Source organism: Lathamus discolor, chromosome 4 (assembly GCF_037157495.1).
Source record: "Lathamus discolor isolate bLatDis1 chromosome 4, bLatDis1.hap1, whole genome shotgun sequence".
In the NCBI taxonomy this organism is placed as follows: Eukaryota; Metazoa; Chordata; class Aves; order Psittaciformes; family Psittacidae; genus Lathamus; species Lathamus discolor.
Genome location: NC_088887.1, coordinates 120,880,169 through 120,903,103, shown reverse-complemented (window position 1 = coordinate 120,903,103; position 22,935 = coordinate 120,880,169). Strand labels below are relative to the sequence as shown.

The window sequence follows — 22,935 nt, the reverse complement described above, 5'->3', positions numbered from 1 at the left end:
TATTATCAAATTAAATTGCATTTAGTTCCAACCATAGCTACTTGGTCATTTAAGGGATGGAGGGAGAATTACATGTCTTAGTTCATGTTCTGTTCTAGTCTAGTCTATCTTAAAAGTTGTGGTGATACTGTATATTAAGTACTGTAATATTCCACACATAGCTTCACAGTGTTGAAATATGGGAGAAGATGGAAGTTAATCCACGTACCATTTCCACTGCATTTGTGAAAATCCATCTTAATGCCAAAAAATATTAGTCTTTGGAAATCTGCAGTTCATTTGTGTTCAGTATATTTTGCAGTAGAACTCTTTCAGATTCCGTACTGCACATTGAGGTATACCAAAGCTTCTCACTTCTGTAATAGTGACTCAATTACTTAAAAAAGCCAGCATGATTGAGCACAGCATTATTTGGCCAATGATAATTTTCTCTCTAATTTCTTAAACCTCTTTCTGACACAGAAACATAAGCAGGAGTGATTCTGTTTTGTGTTTGGAGTGCGCAGTTCTGTCAGATTTTAACATTGAAGAGACCAGAGGAAGAGTGGGAGTGTGTTTGGCAAGGAATTGTGGTGCGATTGAATGCTAGCTAAAATGAGGGAGAACTTGTCACCATTTGTGTGAGAATGGAAATCACAAAAAGGGAAGACTGGTATTTATTGGGTAACTAAACTTGGATTTGGAAGTGGAATTCAGGAGAAGGAAGAACATAAGTAGAGAAAAATAGTCTGGAGAAGAGCAGCAATGAATTTCAGGGCTGCTAAACCAGCGACTCCCTCACACGGTGAGACATGAGGTTTGGGATAATCAATAGCTGTGCAAGACTGGGACAAGGAGCAGACATAGAAAGCAAGTAGGAAAAGTTGCTGTTAAGATGCTGGAAGGATCAGGCTAGGGCCATCTCTGTCTGGGAAAATGGGGAGGAACCCAAGGCTTCTGGGGTCTGTGTGGTGAGTACATGGTCCCACCAGGCCCTCAGTCATGGCAAGTCATCTCCATTGCCTGTCCATTTGGAGGACGACAGCCTGCTGCTGCTACTGGTTACCCCCTGTCACTCAGAAGGCAGAATTCTCATGCTCTACCTCTTAAGTTAGAGACCCTGCTGATTATTATATTGTATTCAATATAGTGTCTCATAATAGGATTTCTTTCTTGGGTTAGTCTTCAAATTAATCTAAGGAATTATTAAAAAAAAAACCTTTAACAGTTTAGAAGAACACTATTTGAGTTACACTTTAAATGATCAGTTAAGAAAAGAAAAATATAAGTTTGTCTGTATAACCTTAAATTGGACCCTTGGTGAAATATGATAATACAGTATCTAGTTATCATCTAAAAATGTCTACTTGTAAACACCAGTCCACAGCTTTTTAGAAAAAAAGGTCACAGCTGTATTTCTTAGTAATTGTATTATTCATTCCCTTCAATGAGGCATGAAATCACTAAATTGCAAAGCAGCTATTTGATATATATAATGTATTTAATACATAACTTTTATATTAAGCTAATAATTTAACTTTACAAATGCACAGTAATTGTCTGCCTATCATAAGATTTCATTTTGCTACCCCAAATTTATTTTAAATAATAAGTCTTAACTTGGTAGAGTAATTTATGTTAAAGTAAAAATATAGTTATCGTCAAGTCACCAAATAGTCTGCTATGTCCTGAGTAAGCCACACAGATTTAAACGGACCTATCAGAGATCCCCAAATAATAGGATTTGACTATTTCTAATACAGTCAGTGGAAGCTACTTATTACTTAACACTTTAAAAGAAAAAAACCAAATTCCAGACTCTGCTTTAGCGCTTGTATAGAGATTTTTGAAATGAGCTGGTAGGATTGGCAGTGACAATGCATATGGAAATGGCAAGTAACATTTAATAGTACACAGAGGAATAAGATAGCCCCGAGTGCATACTACATGTGTCATGGACATGGACTCTTAAAGCAGCTATTACCACTCAAGAAAGACACCTTGGGGTGATTGTGATTACTCCTGTGACATTGTCAGCTCAGTACTCAAAAGCAATCAATAAAATAATTAAGAATGGAAATAGGATCTGATAGGAAAGGAAACAGTACAAAATATGTTTTCCTGTACGAATCTGTGATGCATCCAAGTCTTGAATACTACATGCAGGCAACTGGTGAGAGCCCAGAGGAGGGTGACAAGGATGATCAGGGTGTAGCATAGTTTGCAGGTAAAGCGAAATATCAAATAGTTCCAGTATAGAAAAAAAATGTCAGAGAGAGCTAGAAGAGAGCTCTGCAAAAGTACCTGTGGCATAGAAAAGGCAAGAGGCAACTACTATTAACACTTTCTTACAACTCAGATACACGGAGTTTACAATGCATTGCCAAGTTTAAAATACAGAAAATTCAAGGTTTTGAAATGTTACCATATATTGTCTATGTAACCAAGGAACAGGCTTACAGTACACAAAGTTAGAGGTGTTTGGGTATCTCACATGATTGGTTTGTGGGACTTATTGCCCCAGGGTGTTGTGAAGAACTAGGGATAGAAAAATGTACAAATACGGATGAGGATAAGTGCTCAGCTACATGGTGCATAGGCCTACTGACCACAGTTTGCTTGGATTTAGTTTCTGGTCTGTGTGGTCCTTTTGCTGATTTGCAGCAGCTGAGCAGGGAAGGGCTGTTCTTTACTGGCCCTGTCGCTGCAAACAACTAGGGCCTTTGGTCTGATAGTCTCACCATTCCTAAGAGAAACAGCCTTCTTTTCCATTACTGCAACAGAACATCATTACTGATTTTTTTCAAATTAAGCAGCCATTTCCTTTCTTTATTCCTATTGTCTGAGAGTAACGAGTGTAGAATTGGGTGTAGAATATTAAAAGTTTTAAATTATGCCTTTTCATAGACCATTTCATCTAAAAACCCTATTAAAATGTTTAAATGGTATGGTTAAGAGGAACAAAGCAATTCTTACTCTTCATTACTGTGCTAAAAAAAATTGCCATGATCTAAGCACTTGTTTTGCAGTTATGGTAAACTTTAAGGCTCATGAAAACAGCAGCTAATAATGAAAAAGCTGAGAAATCATTGATTATAGAAGGATTTCCAGAAAGAACTAATGAAATGTACTTCAGGTGTTTTCTTCCAGCTCTTCACACCCTGCCTGTGTCTTTCATTTAATGGAAAGAAACATGTCATATAAATGACTGGGTCTTATTTGAATTGCCAGGACACAACCTATGAAATAAAATCAAATTTCAATTTTAAATAAATCTATTGAATGGTAACGTATCTGTTCTCCTAGAAGATTATATGAACAAGAAACTGAAAGATGTCAAAAGACATATGCAAATCACTGGTATTTAGAATCATAGAATAGAATCATAGAATAGTTAGGGTTGGAAAAGACCTTAAGATCATTTAGTTCCAACCCCCATGTCATGGGCAGGGATGCCTTGCACCAGATCATGTCACCCCAGGCTCTGTTCAACCTGGCAAAGTGGAAGAGTTCATTTATATTAAAATGCTATTGATTTTTTGTTTTAGTAGTGCTATACTTTTAGCGACAGTTCTTTGCACACTTCCCAGCAACACTTTGTTAGCAATGCTAATGCATTAGTTGTCTTTACTGAACTTGGGTACAATTAAAAATGGCTACTAAAAAAAGTCAAGTTGGAAACTTGCAGCATTGTGAGATTTATTCTCTCTCAAATTGAATTTAGCATTCCCTGGCTGTAGCCCTGCGTAGTCAATATGCTGTGAGAGCTTAGCTGGTTTCTTTCCATACCATAAAAGCTTTTAAAATGTTTTTTAAAATTAAACTGTTAACAGTTATTATGCTGTGTGTTGGGAACTGAATGCTGCCAAACAGGATTCTGCAGTAAAAAGAAGTTAAAATTGAACTGAGGACCCTGCATGGCGCTGAGGAGAGAATGGTTTTAATAATGCCATTTTCTTATGACTTCTGTTGTGCAATAAAGCCAGCCTGAAACAACAACACAGTGATCCAAACAAGGAATAATAAGGACTACAAACAACAAGGAAGATGTCTTTTCTTTACACAATCTGTTATGAAATAAATAAAGCAAGCCAGTGTCAGATCAGTGTTCTACCTCCCACTGTTACGGTTGTTACAGTTAGCTCTTCCACCAGTTAGTTATATCTTTCTGTAGAAATTGTGCCTCATTGCAGTTAGATCTATACTGATTGACGGTCCAGCTTTCAATAGTTTTGGGAGGCTAGAGAAAGAGTTTATGACTATCTTTTTCTAGTGAGGAAATGTAAGTGACAAGAGAAAATGTTGTGTTGGAAGAATCATTTAATAAACCTTGTTGAAATTCTTATTTATCTTTGAGGTTTTTAGGGGTGGAATAGGGAGGTGTCTTCCAAAGTAGGTATGTACTAGTTTGCCATAGGGAAGGTGAAGATTCAGGAGGATATTTGAAGACAGTCTGTTGAAGCAAGTATCTCGTATTACTTCTAAGGATTACTGGCCTACATGAAACACAGTTTGTATGAGCAGGATAGTGATGTGCCCAGTGGATATTTTGACATTATTTAATTTATATTAAATCTAATTGGGAAAGAAAATAAGTTTATACCGATCTGAGCTGGACCCCTGGTGTTACATATTGCTTGTTTTCAAGTTCTTGTTTTTCTTGCCAATAAAATGTGCAGCCAGGGCCCAGCCATGCAACTTGAGGTATTAGCATGTACCTTTGAGTATTATGAGTATAAATGAGTATAAATGAGTATAAAGAACTAGTTCATTCCATGGTCTTAATGACCTTGAAGAATTACATCTGATGGTAAATAAGTGCCTATGATGATCTCAGACCAGTTCATAAACCTTACAAGGTGTGCACTCAAAACCAGAATTAGCCAATACTCTGAATCCTGTTCTGAGCAAAGAGTCCAAGCTTTAAATGGATAAAAAGTTTTAATTCCTTTTCTTAACCTTCAGACCTTTCTCTTCTGCTGAGTCAGAGAGGGTGTGGTGTTAGCTAGGTCACAGTATCGCATAATACCAATGAGTAGAATGCTTTATACAACAATGTGGTGACTTGTTCCAATTTTCTATTATCTTACCATCCAGCAAGATTTAAAAGAGTGAAAAATGCTAAATGTTTTAAAATCTTGTGGGCTTCACAAGACATTTTGTTAGGGCCCCATGTTTCTATTAGAAGGATTAATGTGGTCTCAGTATCTAGGTAGATGTTGAATGTTTACCTTTGTTTTGCTTTTGGAAGCAGTTTGTAACTCAGTTCACAAAGCAAACACTCATATCTGTCCATCTCTGTGGCATGATTTGTGTCTCAGCACAAGGTTGGATGGTCACTCACTGATGACTCAGTGTTGTTTGAGCATTCATAATATATCCAAAGGGCAGAAACATTTGTATTGCCTACTACTCAGAGAAGAAAAGTAACTTGAATGTAGGAAGCTAGCAAGTGGTTTATGGACAGGTTAGTGTTTTAACCCATGGAGAAATCTACAATTTTTATTCATCATTCTGCACTGTGGCAACACTTCAATTTTCACAGCAGGTATCATTTATATTCAATATTTGTACTGTTCTTTAATATACTGCCTAAAAGCAAAAGTGATTTCTGAGGGAATGAAAGACAGTATTGGTTTGAAGTACAATAATAAAAGTGTTTTTCCTCTGGATTTTTTTGTGTTGAAAGCAGCAATTGATTTAGTAAATAAATTACTGAATCCAACCCTCTGTAACAAGTCTGAAATATGCTGATAAAATAAGAATTGCTACCTTGAAAATTTGTAAAGGGATTTTCCTGAATGCTTGACAGAAAGCTTTATAGCAAAATGAGTGGCAGCTTTGCTATTTTGATATTTGTTAATCTTAAAATGCCATTTTTATAACTGTAAAGTTTTCCCTGGGATAGTCAGGCACAAAGAGTTCTCAAATAGTATGTCAGATTGCAATGAATAACGTTATTAGCAACAAATGAGACCAAGTTTTAAGTAAAGCAGCTACTCCTCTTCCCCCAAAGGACAAAACCAGAAACTAACAACAAAGGAAAATCTGTTCTCTGTATCTGCCAGTGCATCCACGATCGTAATAACTTCTGGTACCTGTGAAAGTCACTGCAAAAACCGCACCCATGTGAGGCACAGTGCAGCCAGAAGAACAAAAAGAGTTCATTAACTGCTTGGCCTCTTGATATTTTCAGGCTTCTGAAATCAGATTTTCATCTAGCTGCTTCTGTATGGCTGTGATTAAAGGCAGTGGCATATCCTGGATCTTCTGGCAGAAGTGAGGATATGACAGCAATTGCATCTTGGCATCCCTTAGAACAGAAACATCAGGAAATTATGAGTCAAGTTTCACTCTGCCGGTAGTCCCAGAGGTATCTGCTGGGCCAGTGCTGTAGTTGAAGAAGTTGCATGATGGGAAATGTACTATATGGTGCTTTTTGCTTTTAAAACTTTGCTGGTTTTCTCCTGTGGATCCCTGGCTGATTGGTACTAAAGGTTGCATCCTCTTCTCCCCTCTCCCCAGTTGGCTCCCTGGGAGGTTTGTGGTAAGTATTGCCTCTAGGCATCAGGAGAGAAGTGCTTTAGGGTCAGTGTCAGCTGATCCTAAAGTATCAGCTTTAGGGTCTTATCCTTCTTATCTAGCTTTGCAGACTGCTGTCTGTAATTTGGAGCAGCAGTGCAAGTGCAACTGCAGTAGCCTTGTCAATGAGGTTACCTGCTTCAGATGTGGTCTGCATAATCAAAGGTTGAATCTGAAAAGAGAGCCAAGAACTCTTGAAATGAAATGAATTGCCTGCCAATGAAATGAATTGCTTACATGGTTCGTTACCATCAGTGTTATTACAGGGTATGGATCACTTTGACCGCGGTTCTACTTGCAAAGTCCCAGCTCATTGGGGCAGGAGTATCTTGTATTAAGAAGTAATATGTACTTCATTTAATCATAAATTAATGGGTAAAAAAATACATCTTTTCAGGTAATAAACATTTTCTTCGATGCAGTGCTTAAAATTAAAAACACAGAAAGCTGTGCAGAAGTAATATTGTTAGATTTTATATATATATAAAGAGAGTATGTGGGAAAATTCATAACTGAACTTCAGAGATAAGATGTTCCCTTTCAGTGCCACACTTCCCATAAGCCAGTTTTATGGCCCACTTATTTTGAGTGTATCGTTATATGCATTTGCTTGTGTGCCATAATACTGTGGTATCAAATGTTTCCTTGAACAGCACACTTGTCAGAAAAGCCCTCCTGAAAAGGTCTCGACAGAATTGCTGTGCATGCTTTTAAAATGATTGCTGTGTTTTTCTCTGTATTCTCAGTCACTAATACACACCTGATCTTTTACTCTTGTCTCTGTATCACCAGGCCTCCTGAACCTGTTTACAGCACTGTGAACAAACTGTGTGATAAACCACCTTCTCCTAGGCACTATTCCCCTGTCGAGTGTGACAAAAGCTTCCTTCTTACAGCTCCCTATCCCCACTACCACGTAGGCCTGCTCCCTGACTCTGAGATCACCAGGTACTGCATGCGCTTCTTCCTCACCTCCTTCGTTAGACTGCATGAACATCACTGGATTTATCGCATAGTTTGCATCTTCACCATAGATCTTTTTCTACAGCTTATGCTTGTTTTTAACCATGCTTTCACATTTGCACCACTGGAAGATATGTGCTACCGCAGTATGTAATTTTGGTCATCCAAAATCCAGTGATGAACACAGGCAATGTTTTGATCCATTGGAATGGTGCTCTAAAATAGGTTACATGATATGTATCACATTTTAAAACTGAATTCAGTATTTCTTTCTCTGTGAGAATGAAAAGTGACTAAAGCTTCACTGAAAGCTGCAGCAATTCGGTTTGATTCAGTCATTTTATTTCTGTGTTGTGCATACTTTGATCACTGAGCATCTTTGGGTTTATAGAGGGGCTGCCTAAGCCTTTCAGATGCAATTAAGGAAAAAATAATCACCTCCCTCACCAAGCTGTGGTTGAGAATATGTCTAAACTTTAGCATTCCCTATGCTAGCTGTGCTGAAACCTAAAGTGATTAACATTTCTGTCAATGAAGTAATGACAGATATTTCTACAAAATATTAATTTCTATAAAATATTATCAGCGACTGTCTCCTGAGAAATATTTAATAAAGAAAAACATACCCTCCAAAAATGTATCAAGCATAACCCAGCTATTCTTCTGTAGTCTACTGCAATAGTAAACTATTTGCAAGCAAGACTTGGGAGACAGAGGAAGAGTAGGCTACAAGTTTTCAAGATGTTGGGTGCTTCCTTTGTCAAGTAAAATACTGTCAACTTTTGTGTTCTCGAGTGGAAGAAAAATAATTGTATTTGGAGCTTTGATCACAGGCATTTTCTACAGAAAACAGTTGTCAAAGAAAAGAGTAATGTGGGAAGTGTAAGAGCAGAAGCGTGTAAGTGGAAAGTAAAGTGGTAAATTAATGTAAGATGCACTAACAGGAAAGAAACCCCAGGGATTAGAAAAACAGCTGTGAAATGCATTGCAGTGCTATGAAATAGAAAGCTAAATTGAAAAAGCAATAAGAGAAATACTAGTGAAGAATGCAGCAGATGTGGTAAGACCATGCAGAAGCTGTTTGTTGATTAGAATGAAAACTGTGTAGCTTCTAGAATTTGTAAACAGATGCTTAATCACTGGACAAAGGGATTAGTCAAGCTGTTCAGTGCAAGTTTGGGTGAAGACACTGATAAGGGCAATGTTTTATAAAGGTATAAATAACTCCAGAAAGGTGCTAGCTTGGAGTATTGTGGACAGTTCTGGTGTCCTCAACGTAAAAAGGACATGGAACTGTTGGAACACGTCCAGAGAAGGGCCACGAGGATGATCAGGGGACTGGAGCACCTCCTGTATGAAGATAGGCTGAGAAAGTTGGGGCTGTTCAGCCTGGAGAAGAGAAGGCTGCGTGGAGACCTCAGAGCAGCCTTCCAATACCTCAAGGGGGCCTATAGGGATGCTGGGGAGGGACTATTCATTAGGGACTGTAGTGACAGGACAAGGGGTAATGGGTTAAAACTTAAACAGGGGACGTTCAGATTAGATACAAGGAAGAAGTTCCTTACTGTGAGGGCGGTGAGACACAGGCATGGGTTGCTCAAGGAAGTTGTGAATAGCTCCAACCCTGGCGGTGTTCAAGGCCAGGCTGGACAGAGCCTTGGGTGACATGGTCCAGTGTGAGGTGTCCCTGCCCATTGCAGGGGGGTTGGACCTAGATGATCTTGAGGTCCTTTCCAACCCAAACCATTCTAGGATCTATCCACAAGATTTTAACTTATCTGCAAATGTTATCTTAAAGGAAATAACTAGCCAAAAATTAGTAAAATTACTTCAGGTCTTCAAGTACAGTGTACATATGAGTAATTTATCTGTAAGCATCACAATGCTGCTGTGTGTTTAGAGACAGACAGCATAGGAAGTCATTATAAAAAGACTTTTAAAATGGTCCCTTTAGAAAGGAAGGGACCAATTTGAAGTAGAAAGTTGAAAAAGCAGGTTCTAGAGGATTTTAGGGCCATGAAGTTGTGTATTGGGAGCACTGAGGATTAGACTGTGGCATGCTAACTCTAGAGAGATGCAATTCATTGCTAAATGATCGATCTCTGTAGACTTGACTGTCAGGACTATGGAGATAGGTTGGGGGGAAAAGGGTGAATCTGTTAAGGCTAATTTCTGCAGATCAGATACGCAGAAGCCAATAATCAGTGGAGCCCTGGAGAGCTCATAAAACTAGGCCATTTTGCCATTTGAAGGTATAATTCTCTACATCTTTTTACTTTATTGTGTGATTGATTGAATTCTTGGTCATCAGATATTTGATGACCTGACATGAGGACTTAAAAAGCTGGGCTCTGTTTTACCACGTGTCAGCTAACCGTTCTCTTTAAGAATGAGGTTTTATTTCTCTTCATTCTAATTTGATGTAAAATTAAGCTCTACTCCCTGTATATTTAATCAGTTTGTTTATTTCAGCAGTCCAACAAAAGAACACAAAAGATAAGAAAAGACACAACTTGTGGTTAAATGCTCTGCACTGTGTTCTGCTACATGCTGTGGCAGAGGCTACTGATTGCTACAATTTATGCTTCCTTCCCACTGTGAAATAGTATTCAGATGGAAAATATGACAGTTTTTGATGTTCTCAAATACTGTCATCGTTTCCACAGGACTCTTTCAATAATTGACCATATTTCAGCAAATGCCTTCGGTCAGGAAAGTGACAGCTTTACAGCATATACCATGATCTGATTTCCACATGGACTCGGTATTCACAGTTGGAGCATAGATTTTAGAAAAGTATTAATCGCACTTTAACACTAATCCAAGTGGCTTTTCTTGCAGAAATGGTCATTGTATGCAGCCCTAAATTTCACACAGGTCATGTGTCTCGGGGATGTATTGTGTCAGATATTTGCAAGAATTAATCCATACGAAGACCTTGTTCTAAATCCATGGGTGTGATTACTTCCATGTCATTTGGAAGTTGTATCACAGAAAAAGTCTTCCAAATACCCATCAGGCATTTTGAAAGGTTTCCTTTTACCCATCTAAATTCCTGAAAGCCTTTTTCCTCCACATTATACACTTCCACGGTCTCCAGTCAGATATAAAAGATATCTCCGTGTCTTCCTGAAGGTTTCCTAGAAAGAGTCTTTCATTGGCATTTGTCAGCCTCAGGTTTGGGGAGAATGGAACAGGGATTATTTGCTTGTTTTGGTAGCTGCAGTCATTGTCATATCTCAGTGCTCCAATGTCGAGAATCTGCTGCTGAACTGCAAGAAATTTGGTCTGACAGATAGGGGAAGAGGAACATGATGCCATGTTCTCCCAATTGAAATGCTTGTAAACCAGCCAGCGCCTTTCAAACTGCTGCTCCAGATAATTTGACAGATACTCCTCAGATGATTGTTTTGTCAAGGCTCATTAACTTAATAGGCAAAGAGGATTCATAGGCCAAAGCCTTATTCGTCTATAATAAATTCAAGTTTATAACCCTTGCTGTTATGGTGGCCTGTCAGCTCCTGGGAGGTTTGGAGGTCTAGAACAACATACTGCCATTTTAGGATATAAGTTATTTGGGGTTTGATTGAATTATCAGTTCCTGTGAATTGATATTAACAGGGGCATGCCAATGTGCAGCAGCTGAAAATCTGTCTCATTGAAGGCAGGAGTAGAGGGAGATTTTCTAGCTATTAAGTTTTCTTTTGACAGCACCACATGGGAATTGATGCAGAGTATTCGTGTTCTGGCCTCTGTCATTATTGATAGTTATATGTGCAATTAGATTTTTGGCAGCAAAAGGAAATCACAGCTCATAGATGTAACACTCCTTTACAAACAGTACGTAACATAAAGTGTTGTGTTCTCAGTCTTTGCACTGAGAACTTCATTACATTCACCCCTACATAGACACACTTAAAAAATGCTTCAGTTCTGACCATAACTACCTTCCCTGTCTTTACTGAAATCTTCTTAGCACGGTAGTTGCCAGCATTGGTTTTAGAATCATAGAATAGTTAGGGTTGGAAAGGGCTAAAGGGCAGCCCTGATATTGTTGGTTTGTGTTATTTCTTTATTTTAATTTTTTCCATTGGTATTTATTTTTCTCTTAAGCCTTTGACTATATGATTCCATCAGTATTTCTTAATACATTTAGGGGAAGGAACTAAGGTAGGGTTTCAACTTCATACTTATAGGAGAAAAGCTTGGGAATATTCCTCCCAGAATATAAAAATAAGTGAAAATTTTGTTCATGTTTTGCCTAGCTGTTGTAAACTTTCAGATCCTTTTTATGGTGCTTGGGTGCCTGGATTGAAAGTATTTGGCTTGCTTTCAAAATCACGGTTAGTTTCTTTAAGGCAGCCCCAGTTCTGGCTGACACTGTGATCTGTAGTCTAACATAGACTAGTTGATATTGTGCTTTGTTTCCCAGTCTCTAAAAGAGGTTGAGTAATGTTCTCATAGAGCTTCTTTGAAAACTAATTCTGTCTGAGACAATAGCATCCTCTTATTAATGGCAATTTGTTTTATTATTTAATAGCATGAAGATGATTTTAAGGTATTTGATGAATTATATTAATGACATCAAGTTCTTGGGACCACTGCTACTTTCACACCGATGAGGAATAGGGACAGAAGGGAGGATGGAACTAGATGACCTTCAAGGTCCCTTCTAACACAAACCATTTTGTGATTCTAGGATATTAGCACAGGGCAGAGCAGAGTCTTTTGCAGCAAACAGCCTGCCATTTGCATAGGTATTCAAGGGTAGCTGAGCATTGTGTAACACTAAAGAGCTACACAAATTAAAATGTGCTGAAATGTATGCCGGATATATGGGTAAGGAAACTATAATGTCCAAGATCTTAATGATTGATGAATGATGCTATTTCCAACACATGGCTGAATTCCCATAGGCTCCATGTAAGCACACAGGGGTCACTACACTCCACTAGTCCCTGCAATCAGACTAGCAAGTCTGCAACACTAAGCACTACTGCTTGTGGTCAACTAAATGAATATTATGGATCTCTGGGATCCCTCCATAGGCCATGAATGGACAGCTGAAAAGGTCCTGATTGCTTTTCACTGATCCTTGCAGGAAGTTAACTGCACTTGAAAAAGGTAGGCCTCTCTAGTACTCACTGCTATAGTACCCTTTCTCATTTGTTAATATCTGAGCAGCCTTTTTCTTCACAATAACCATCTGGGAGTGAGCTTATTGTAAAAATGATGCGTATAAGTGTACTTGTGTGTGGCCGCCTTCCAGGGAGGCTCTTGTCATCTTTATTGAAATACACATTGTACAGGAGTACTCATCATCCCCTTTTCAATCCCATGTGTTTAATATGGAAATTATATCTCCCAAAACACATCTAGCCCTGTTTTGAGGTTTTTTTAGATGCCTGGCAACCTGAAAATGGGACCTATCAAACAAGCAGTAAAAAGCAATGACATTATGAAATTGAATCTTCAGCTTGCCCCACACAAACACAACCATCTTGAATTTAAAATGAATTTCTACTGTTTAGTTGTATTCATTTACTTATATTGGGGGGGAAAACAATATTTATAAGATTTGAAATTATTCTATTTTGGGCAGATGTGTTTAATCACTTTAATATTTAAAGTTCGAATTGGAGTAGATTTGTAGTTTTTCCTCTTTTAACACTTTGGAGTCAAATTCTGAACTGATTTGCATTTTACACTATCCAGCCACAGACAACAAGCTTATATCTAGTAAACTCGCACTACGAAATGTCACTGCTTAAAGATAGTGGAAGGGAATAAATGCACAGTTCCTTCTGTAGATTTTTGAATAGCAAAATACGCAATAGTGAGGTTCAATTTATTTGGTATCAGTGGAAAAAAAATAATCATATTGTCACAGAGAAAAAAACATCTTTAGAAAATAAAAGATACCTGGTTAAAATAACTCTTGATAAAGTAACTCCCTAAGGAGTTACTTCAAGGTATATCTATATACAGATTTAGGCATTCAGAGGCACAGAGCATATAGCAACCCCTAAGCAATTTAAAAGATTAAACTGGTCAACCCAGAAGCTGCCGTGGGTACTGATGTTCATACTGATGGGAATTGGAGCATCTTGTTATTGCTGATTTCAGTGGGAATTAGGTATCTAAGCGCTATGGTCTTCACTCCCAATTCATCTTTAGCAATTCAAGTACTTTAACTCTGGCACCTCTAGACCTTTCTAAAAGTAGGTTTGGATACCTTGACTCTCATGAGGAGCACACATTGCAGTGATAAGATGCATGTAGATGCGTGCAACTACAAACCCATTAGGCTTGACTGTGTGGTGCTGCTTCTGAAAGCAGCTCCAGAACTGCAATATTTCATAGTTATATATTATAATGCAAAACCAAATCAGCATAAACTATGTTGACTAACTGCCTACAACTCAAATGCAGAGCCTCAATGTAGATTGCTCCTGCTTGCGAATCAGACTCCTGAGGCCTTTAAATTATTTAGGATATTTTGGAGATGATACAAATTAATTGTGGGTTTTCCTTATCATTTTCAATTAACAAATTAAAAAGTCTTGACTGGAACAGGTTCCTGTAATTTCTTTTTAACCCTGACTCAAGTGTTCTCTTAAAGTAAATAATACAGTCAGATATAACTGTTATAGTTAATGAAAGAAAAATGATGCTATCAGCCTCAGCTCTCATGTTTGCATGGATGAATCTCTGACCTTAATAAGAACAAACATTCCTACTGACTCTTTTATGCTCTTCCCTATTTTTAATGAGAACTCCTCTGTTTTAGACACTATTAATTAAAATTGTTAGGAAGATGCACCCTTTAAAAACTCAGAGAGATGATTGCCTGTAAAAGCATAAAATCCCTACAGTTCAAGTGTCTAATTATGTAAAGTTACAGAAGCCTTTCAGGTTAAGCTGGAATGCTTCAGGTTAGAGCTGCTGGGCTTTGTTTCCAGTTGTGCTGCTGACTAAATCACTATAGTTGAGCAAATTACTTAATTCTATTTGCTTCGCTCTATCTATTGGTAAAATAATCTTCTCAGTTATACTGAGAAGGATAACTAATGCCTTTAAACAGAATAGAGTTAATTTTTTAAAAGCGAAAAAATAAGGTGTTTTGTCTATTCCACCATTTGAGAAATGTTTCATATTTTTGGAATATATGGTTTGATTTTGAGGCGTACTGTGCTCTCAAGTGCTACAGGTCCATTTTTGTTCATTTTCTGCATCCACAGAAATTAGACTGTATATTCTTAGCCCATAAAATGGACAGAAATATTAACTTAGTTTAGTTAAGTAGCAGTATTTTTCTTACTATGTTTTTAGAGAAGAAAAAAAACCAACACATCATCTTGCAGGAAGAAAACATTTATAAATCATTAGTATTAAAATCTTCCTGCTGGTATGATTACAAAGAGAGCAACAGAGAGACAGCTGGGAACAAAGGAAAGATGTCTTCTTCCTTTCCATGCCTGTAAGCAAGCTCTGAAATTCAGTCTCTGAGAAAGTCACAGGAACGCTCCTGAAGTATCGGATGCCAGTTCCTATGTCTTGGATTAATGGTGAAGACTAGAACCAGGAGAATAGAAAAGTTTCAGGCCACTTTTAACTAGGTTTTTTGGCAAGAGCAATCGGTCATCCAGTAAGGGGAGGGTGAGGTAGACCATGACCCTCAAAACTGACGTCTGCTTCAGAGGATAACATTGACCAAATGCTGGCTACAGCAGTTACTTTCTAGATACGAGGCAGGAGTGATGCTCCAGATTATCTCATGAAGACCCAGTCAGTTCATAACTAAGTCCACACAATAAGTTTCTTGTTTGAAAGGGTCATTTCTGTGAGACACATTATTGTTTATTTTCAGGATGCGTAAGCACCCTTTCAAACATCCTGTTCTGTGTTGGAGCAGTTCTTCCAAAACAATAGAGCACTAAAACTCCAGACATGATGTTCAAATGCTTCTGAGTGTTGGGAGAAGGTCACACCCACATTTTTAATATCAGTTCCATATCTGGTTCGTGTGCATTCTGAATAATTGGCAAAAAATCTGACAGCAAGTGTCACCTCGCATAGGAGTGCTGTAGTAACAAGCTAATGGAATCATTCACTAATTCATACCTTGTCCACAGTGACAAAGTTAATGACAATTATTACCTGACAACTGTCTAAAGGCCAATATGAGAAATGGGTTTGGAGATTGCAGTTTCATTCCTGTAGACATGTTTCCACATCATAAAAATCATCACTCCATCTGTCACAGTAATTGCTAGGCTCTCAGCTCGTCAGAAAACCCAAGGATAGATTTAACCTGGAGAACAAATTACACTTTTTTACCCCATGAGAGAGTTCTGTGAGCTTAGAAATGAAATATTACTTTGGAGAGAGGGTAAATAAAGCTACCCTGTGGCTACCTGTGCTGTACCTGTTGGGGGAAGAATAATTTCCAGGGTTGTAGCTGTGCACCAAAGGAGCAAGAGAGCTAATGGTTAAAGCAAAGAGCTGGGAACTGAGAAATTTGCCTGTGCTATTGACAGCTTGTATGATTTCAGCAATTTAAGGCTTTCCTTCAATTTTATCCATTTGTGAAATACATCACATGCATCCACAGACAGCACCAGCAGTCCTGGTGAGTTAAAAGATATTTTCAATACGTGCAAATACCCATGATTTCCTGCACTGCGTAAAAGAGAATGATTGTTAGTACTAAGTGGAGTGATAGGAGACCTCATAGAAAGCAGGTGGGACCTCTAATTATAACAGTGCAATTTGTCACGGAAATGGGAGAGAATTACCACAATAATAATGAACTTTCCCTCAGTGCTGTGCTAGTCTTGTTTTACACTACAGTTTCCCACTGGAGTAATGCAGTGCTGACTCAGGCCCCGAGATCATTTTGGTTTTAATTATCACCATTTATTATTGTTGACATAAGCCCTATATGTAGATACTTGCAGTTATGTCCATTTCTGTTAGTTTTGCCAAGTCAAGTAAGGTCGGAGTTTAACGAGGTATGTCTGAAAATATGCCTGTGGTACAGAAATCAGGAGGCAGCACTGTGCTGAGTCTGTGCAATGCCAATGATACCGCAAGCCTGTTTGAGGACACTGTTGTAGAAGGTGTCGCGAAACTGAATGAGCTGTTTAAACCAGATCCTCATCTCCAACTTCACAGCAGTGTACTGCTTCTGTCTAAAAGTTATGAAATATTAATTGATGGCATAGTCTAAAATGCAGGATTACTAAGATTAAAACAGACTCCTGCCATGATGGGACCCACCTCCTGGGTCTTCTCTAAAATTTCTATGTATTTTTGTTTTCCTTTTCAGACTCTTCCCCCACTATCAGAACATAGATCTACCTTTATGGGTCTGTGGGGATAACAAGTATTTCCCAATTATTTAGGAACTGTAGTGATAGGATAAGCTGTAACAGGTTAAAACTTAAACAGGAGAGGTTTAGATTGGATATAAGGAGGAAGTTCTTTACTGTAAGGGTGGTGAGGCACTGGAATGGGTTGTCCAGGGAAGCTGTGAATGCTCCATCCCTGGTAGTTCAAGGCGAGGCTGGACAGAGCATTGGGTGACATGGTTTAGTGTGAGGTGTCGCTGCCCATGGCAGGGGGTTGGACCTTGATGATCTTAAGGTCCTTTCCCACCCAAACTGTTCTATTATTCTATAATTCTATCTATGATTCTATGGTAAAGGAAAACTGATTTTGGTAGCCAAAGTCTGAAACAGTGGGATCAGATTCTTCTGCCGTTTCTGGTCCATTTGACCATTTTAAATGGACATGCAAGCATTAGGAAAAAATGTTACCAAATGATTATATACTTATCATGTTACTGCAGAAATATTTATTGATTAATGTATTGATCACTGTGTTGATTTGAGAAGTAGTACTGGAGGTGAGGTAGACGGAAACAGGAAACAGAGGGCAGAAAGAGGGATGCTTATCTGTTACTCACAAATACAGGGGAAGTGCAAAACCCTGAACCTGAGTTTTTGATAGTAAACATTGGAAAGGACAAGAGAAAGCTGCCATTGATAAAACATATGTATGTATGCAAAGATATTCAGTGCCAATTTGCAACAGTAAGACAAACTGACATAGCAGTTCATCATAAGCCATTATAAGCTACTGCATCAATACAAAGTCACTGGGGAAAGGGTTCTTTTTGTTTTACTAAAAAGAAAATAAAAAGCACTCATTAGATGTGCAGAAAGGGTTGCAAGCTCTAAACATCCCTGAATTTGGTGAAAGCCTAGTTATGCAACTGACCTTTTTGGGTTGAACCTAACTTTAGCTAAATTGTCATTGTAAATTTGCATGTAGAATGTTTTGGGATCTTAACCAATTTATTCTTTCAAAGGTTTTTATTTATTTTTAAAGACTATCACTAGAGACAGTTTATATGAATTTTTTAAATAATGCTTATAGTGCATAAACCCACTACTGTTACTGCATAAACAGCAAGGTCAATGGAAGTGACAAGATATTAAAATACATTCTTTCAGCTGACAAAGGGAAGGAGAGGAAGATTTAGTTTGACTTTGAAAATTAAAATTTCAATATTGTTAAGGAGATGCCAGAACAGAAACATTCCAATCCCCAGTGAGATGCAGAGACTGTTTCTTTTTCCAGAGTATTTCCATACTCCATGACGAAAATGCATCATTCCACATATAATTGGAGTTGCTTGCTCTCTCTTTTGAGGCTCATTATAGTTCTTGCTTTTATACAGTTGAAATCACTACACTGATGAAGCTGAGAGCAGGAAAAAGAATAAAACTCTAAAATGTGAGGGTACACTTGTATACACAATCTCACACATCACAAAATGCTTTTGATTTGATTACACTGATTTCTAACATCTGAATTCTGAATAGCAATGACTGTATCCTTAAGACTACTTTTCTTAAAAAGCAGCCCAAAACCATCATAATGTATTACACTTTGCAAAGAGAAAACAAATCAATATACACACCTGCAAGTCACTGAAGCTTGCCTGGAGGGGAGTACACAGTAGGGAAACCGAATGCCACTTGCTACTACTCACTGGTAGTAGGGTGCATCTACACAGCCTAATGCAGGGGCTACCATTCAGATATTCCTGAGCTGGTTCTAGACAAGATAGGTTAGCTGATGAAGCAGTCTAACCTGCTTCCAATAAATGGCCATGTTTATTAATAGCTGAGTTGGGTATAATCAGGAAAATGTGTAGACAGTTTAGTTGCTGCTCTGTTGAAGATTGCATAAGCTGTAATCAACTCTTCACCTATTCAGGGTACAGTGACTAAGAGTTGCAGGTAGGAGCACTTATGTAGTATCTGTGGCAAGAGTGTGACTATGCAGGGTTAGTTGTAAGCAGAAGTCATACAGGTACAAACTCACATAATACTGTCATTGCACCATGCAGAAGGGAATTTGCTTTTGACATTTCAGATTCAGCAGTATAAGTGAAGGTTGTTAATTTTTCATATCAAGCCTTTACAACCATTTTATATATTATACTACTTCAGTGAAAGTATATAAAAAGTCTTGTTTTATGAAGACATCTGACAAGGAAACATAATACTATAAGCAGGTTCATACTTTCCTGTCAAGACTAACTTTCAAATACCGTGGCATTGCATGTAGTATCATCTCACAGGTCCAGTCTATTTGAATGTACTACTTGATATCCCTCATAAGGAATATCAGCACATGGAAAATAAGTTTCTAAATGCTTGGGAAGGTAAATTTATTAAATAAATCAAGCAGCATGGACCATTGCTAAGGAGTAAACCCTAAAACACAATGGTGCCAAAAAAATCGTAGTTATTTGTAATCACCACTATGATGAACAAGGATTTTTATGAAAATTAATGTAAATTAGCTCTTCAGTAAGGTAAAATATTTTTTCACATCAGATTTATATAATTTTGTCTATGTGAACCTTTCATGTTTTCATGTTTAAACTGCCCAATTCTGCTACATTACCACTCTACACTTTAAAAAGCCAGCTTAATTAATGTCAAGTAACAAAGGTACAACATTGATGCAACTCAGGAAATGACAGGTTTTCTTCAGCTTCCCCACAGAAGTGGTGAATAGCACAAATTAATTTTAGTCTTGTCTACTTTAATATTGCTCCCAGCACTGTAAGAATCTGGACATCTCATTTATCTTTGTTTCTGTAGAGACAGGTTGCTGGCAGAAGGAGAGGGTAAATGGCTTTGCTGAAGTCCTATCTGAAATCCCCAGTGAGGCTGGGAAGTTCCAGACTCACTTGCCAAAAGGAGCAGTAAAGAAAGCCCACAAATCAGGCATACATTGTGCAAGTCCAAATTTTAGTAGCATGCATGTGAATTTAAATCATCTTTCTGAAGATTTACAATAGCTTCAATTGACTTATAAAATATATATCTGGAAAAAAGTAGAAGCCAACATTTGACTTGGGGGTGTTCATTCACAGGTTGCTTAACCACCATGCAGGAATTTGGTAATATTATATGTACAGATAAATTCGTATTTCTAAGAAGAAACAGCAAAAGTGAATTAAAATAGGTCCTGATAAAATTTATTGAAGAGTATTAGAGTTTCATCTCTCAAAGGCTTAAACCACTCTCAAAGTACAGAACAATATGAGCTGTGATATGAGAAGAAACTCTATTTACTTTCATAAAATGCTAGCTGTTTTACCTCTGGTTTCAATCAGAGGTGTGCACAGTGTAATATTTACTGTAAATATTTAACAGTTCTGGATTACTATCTATGAAAAATATAAATGGAAATAATTATTGTTTTCTAACACATCATACATCCCATATTGACACTGAAATGGAAGAGTTGGTGTTTGGGACTGATGTGTAGCAATGCCTGATTTATCTAAATAAACAATTCTGCAACTACAGTAGCTATCATAAGTTTAATAATAAGATGCAAATTTAAATGAATGTAGATGCCTCAAAGGTGTAGAATCTCTCCAGTCCTATGTTTCGGCCAGGAGAAGAAAGCAGCAATCAAACTGTTCCACTTAACTTGGGTGAAAAATCAGCATTTTATATCCAGAAGTAACTGAGGAGTGAAAAAAAAGCCTTTTTGGGTTTCTTGATGTATGTTCACCCAACTGTATTTGGAGAATTTGACGGGTTAAAACCATGATTATTTAAACAGATATTTCCTGTAGCAGTAGACAACCTGATAAGTTGGAAAAGAGGCATAACTTGGAATGAAATAGTGTATCAAAGGAATTCTAAACACAAGAGCCTATTGCCATGGAATTTCCTGCCAATCTTGCAAATGCAAGATTTGAAAATGTGGATGACCATCTAATGCATGAGCTTATCCTCTGTCAGTTGTTTTGTATCATCTGAGTAATCCATATTTCATATGTAAAGTGTATCATTGATTGCAGGGAATTCATGGGTTTTCAACAGAACTGCTTGGTCCTCAAAACTAATGCATGGAGAACTGAAGCAAAAAGCTTCAATGCTAGCTCAGGTCATATGCACAGGATAAATATGTACACAAGATGCCCATCTCCAAAAATAGCTTCTTTGCATGGCTATTTCTTTTTACAGTGCTAAATAACAATGAAATTTTCATTTTAGTCCTAGTTGAGATTGAATGAACTGTTGGTATAAATCCAACTGTTACCATTTTTATTGATTGTTTCATGCTTAGTTGTGCTTCTCTGTCTGTCTGTTATTCATATGTTTTCTCTTAAAGAGCAATGTTTCTTCTCCCAGTGTACCTAGTGCCAAAACTGGTTCTGGCCAAAACATTTGGCAACAAAAGTACAAAAGTACTGATTAGTTGGAAGCAGCAAAGAGAGATGGACTTCCAGAGCCCTTTGTCAAATAAATGAAAGCCGAAAGGAGAAAAACATGGCAGCATCTTCACCCTTCACACTAAAACAACCTTCAAATAACCCAAGAACCTTGGGTTTGCTGGTTGACTGATGAAAAGATTGCAATTATAAGAAATGATCCCTAACTACATGAAATATTTGAAAAGTTTAGTGAAGAAAACTCAGCCTATTGTCCAGGACTTATACTATTAAGTATCTTAATGGCATTAAATCTGTTCCCAGAAGGATCACAAATTGACTCTTTATCAGCTCAGTCATGTATGCGTGCTTGCTAATTTTGTAAATCTTTTAAAACCAGTTTCCACTGTTTTCCTCAAATGATTTATCTATTAAGTTTCTATTTAAACAATTCACCTTAATGACCATTACAGGCTTATTTCCTCTTCATAAGTGCCTTTCACTGTTCTTTCCTAAATAGCCAAATTTCTCTTCAAAGACTGAATTTAACAAGCATCTTTAAATAGAACATGGTTTATATATCGATTTAGGGATAAAAGAATTGGCATATTGGAACATATAAGTAATCTCTCTACCCCGTAATTCATCTAATGCAATCTATGGCCTATAATCAAAGACAGGCAAAATTAATTACTAATGTGCTTGTACAATATTACACTGATTTGCTATGGGAGATGCTTGTGCTTGAAACTCCCACTGTGAGTAGCCCCAGAATGAGAAAAATTAATAGATTTTTAAATTGGTTTCTGTATCTAGTTCAAATTTATACTTCATTCTTAGACCTCATAGTGTAATACACTGATTGTTTCCCATGAAATGCTGAGTAACTCAGTACAAGTGTCATAGTTTGCATAGATCAGATTAGAAACAAAAGAACTTAATGTGGAATTTCTTTACTATTCATCTTTCATTTTGACAATGCATTCTTTATGCTTCTGCATTTTCAATTCACCATTCACTGCTGCTTGTGTGTATTCTGTTGGGATGTCATTAATTTGTGCATTACATTGTTTCTACTTTTGCTTTTCTCTGTGTGTATTTCTCTAGGATTTGAAGTTTTCTGTTTGGTATAGCTGCACATGCACACATGCATGCTGGGCTGATTTGAATGACACGGAAAATGAGGCTAAATAGCAGCTTCAGCTCTTGATGAGGTTTTTACCCCTGTTCTGTTAAGAAAGATAGATATTCAACCTGTATTCCTAGCTTGCATAGAGATAATGTATATCCAAAAGGAAGGATAACATTATCAGAAGGTATCACACAAGTGCAGTAAACACTGTGTCAGGGGAACTACAACATAAGGTGTGCTGTTCTGATATATTATAGATCCTAATCTAAATTAATGTTCTTTCCATTGTGATCATTCTTTTTGCTCTAATGAACCACTACTATGGAAGCTGAAGAGACTCCTTTTCTGGCTGTTTCACCTTAACAGTTAGTGTAATTCATTGAAATGCACAGTGAGAGTTAATAAGTACAGAGGAAATTAACTTGGTCTTATACAAAGACAATATTAAAACTTAAATTTCCGTAGGAATGTTTTTATTGTGCAAATGTAATGATACAGAATCTCATGGGATATAGAAATGTTT

At 37.5% G+C, this 22,935-nt stretch overlaps 1 protein-coding gene across 7 annotated transcripts in view; it reads left to right on the top strand.

Annotated features, from left to right (window-relative positions):
- The window catches only part of DLG2 (discs large MAGUK scaffold protein 2), a 1,029,196-nt gene that overhangs the window by 762,123 nt on the left and 244,138 nt on the right, over positions 1–22,935 (top strand). For all 7 annotated transcript variants that reach the window (XM_065678826.1, XM_065678819.1, XM_065678821.1 and 4 more), the window contains one exon: positions 7,354–7,509. In XM_065678826.1, coding sequence (XP_065534898.1) covers positions 7,354–7,509 — 156 coding nt within the window. The remainder of the gene's footprint in view (positions 1–7,353; positions 7,510–22,935) is intronic.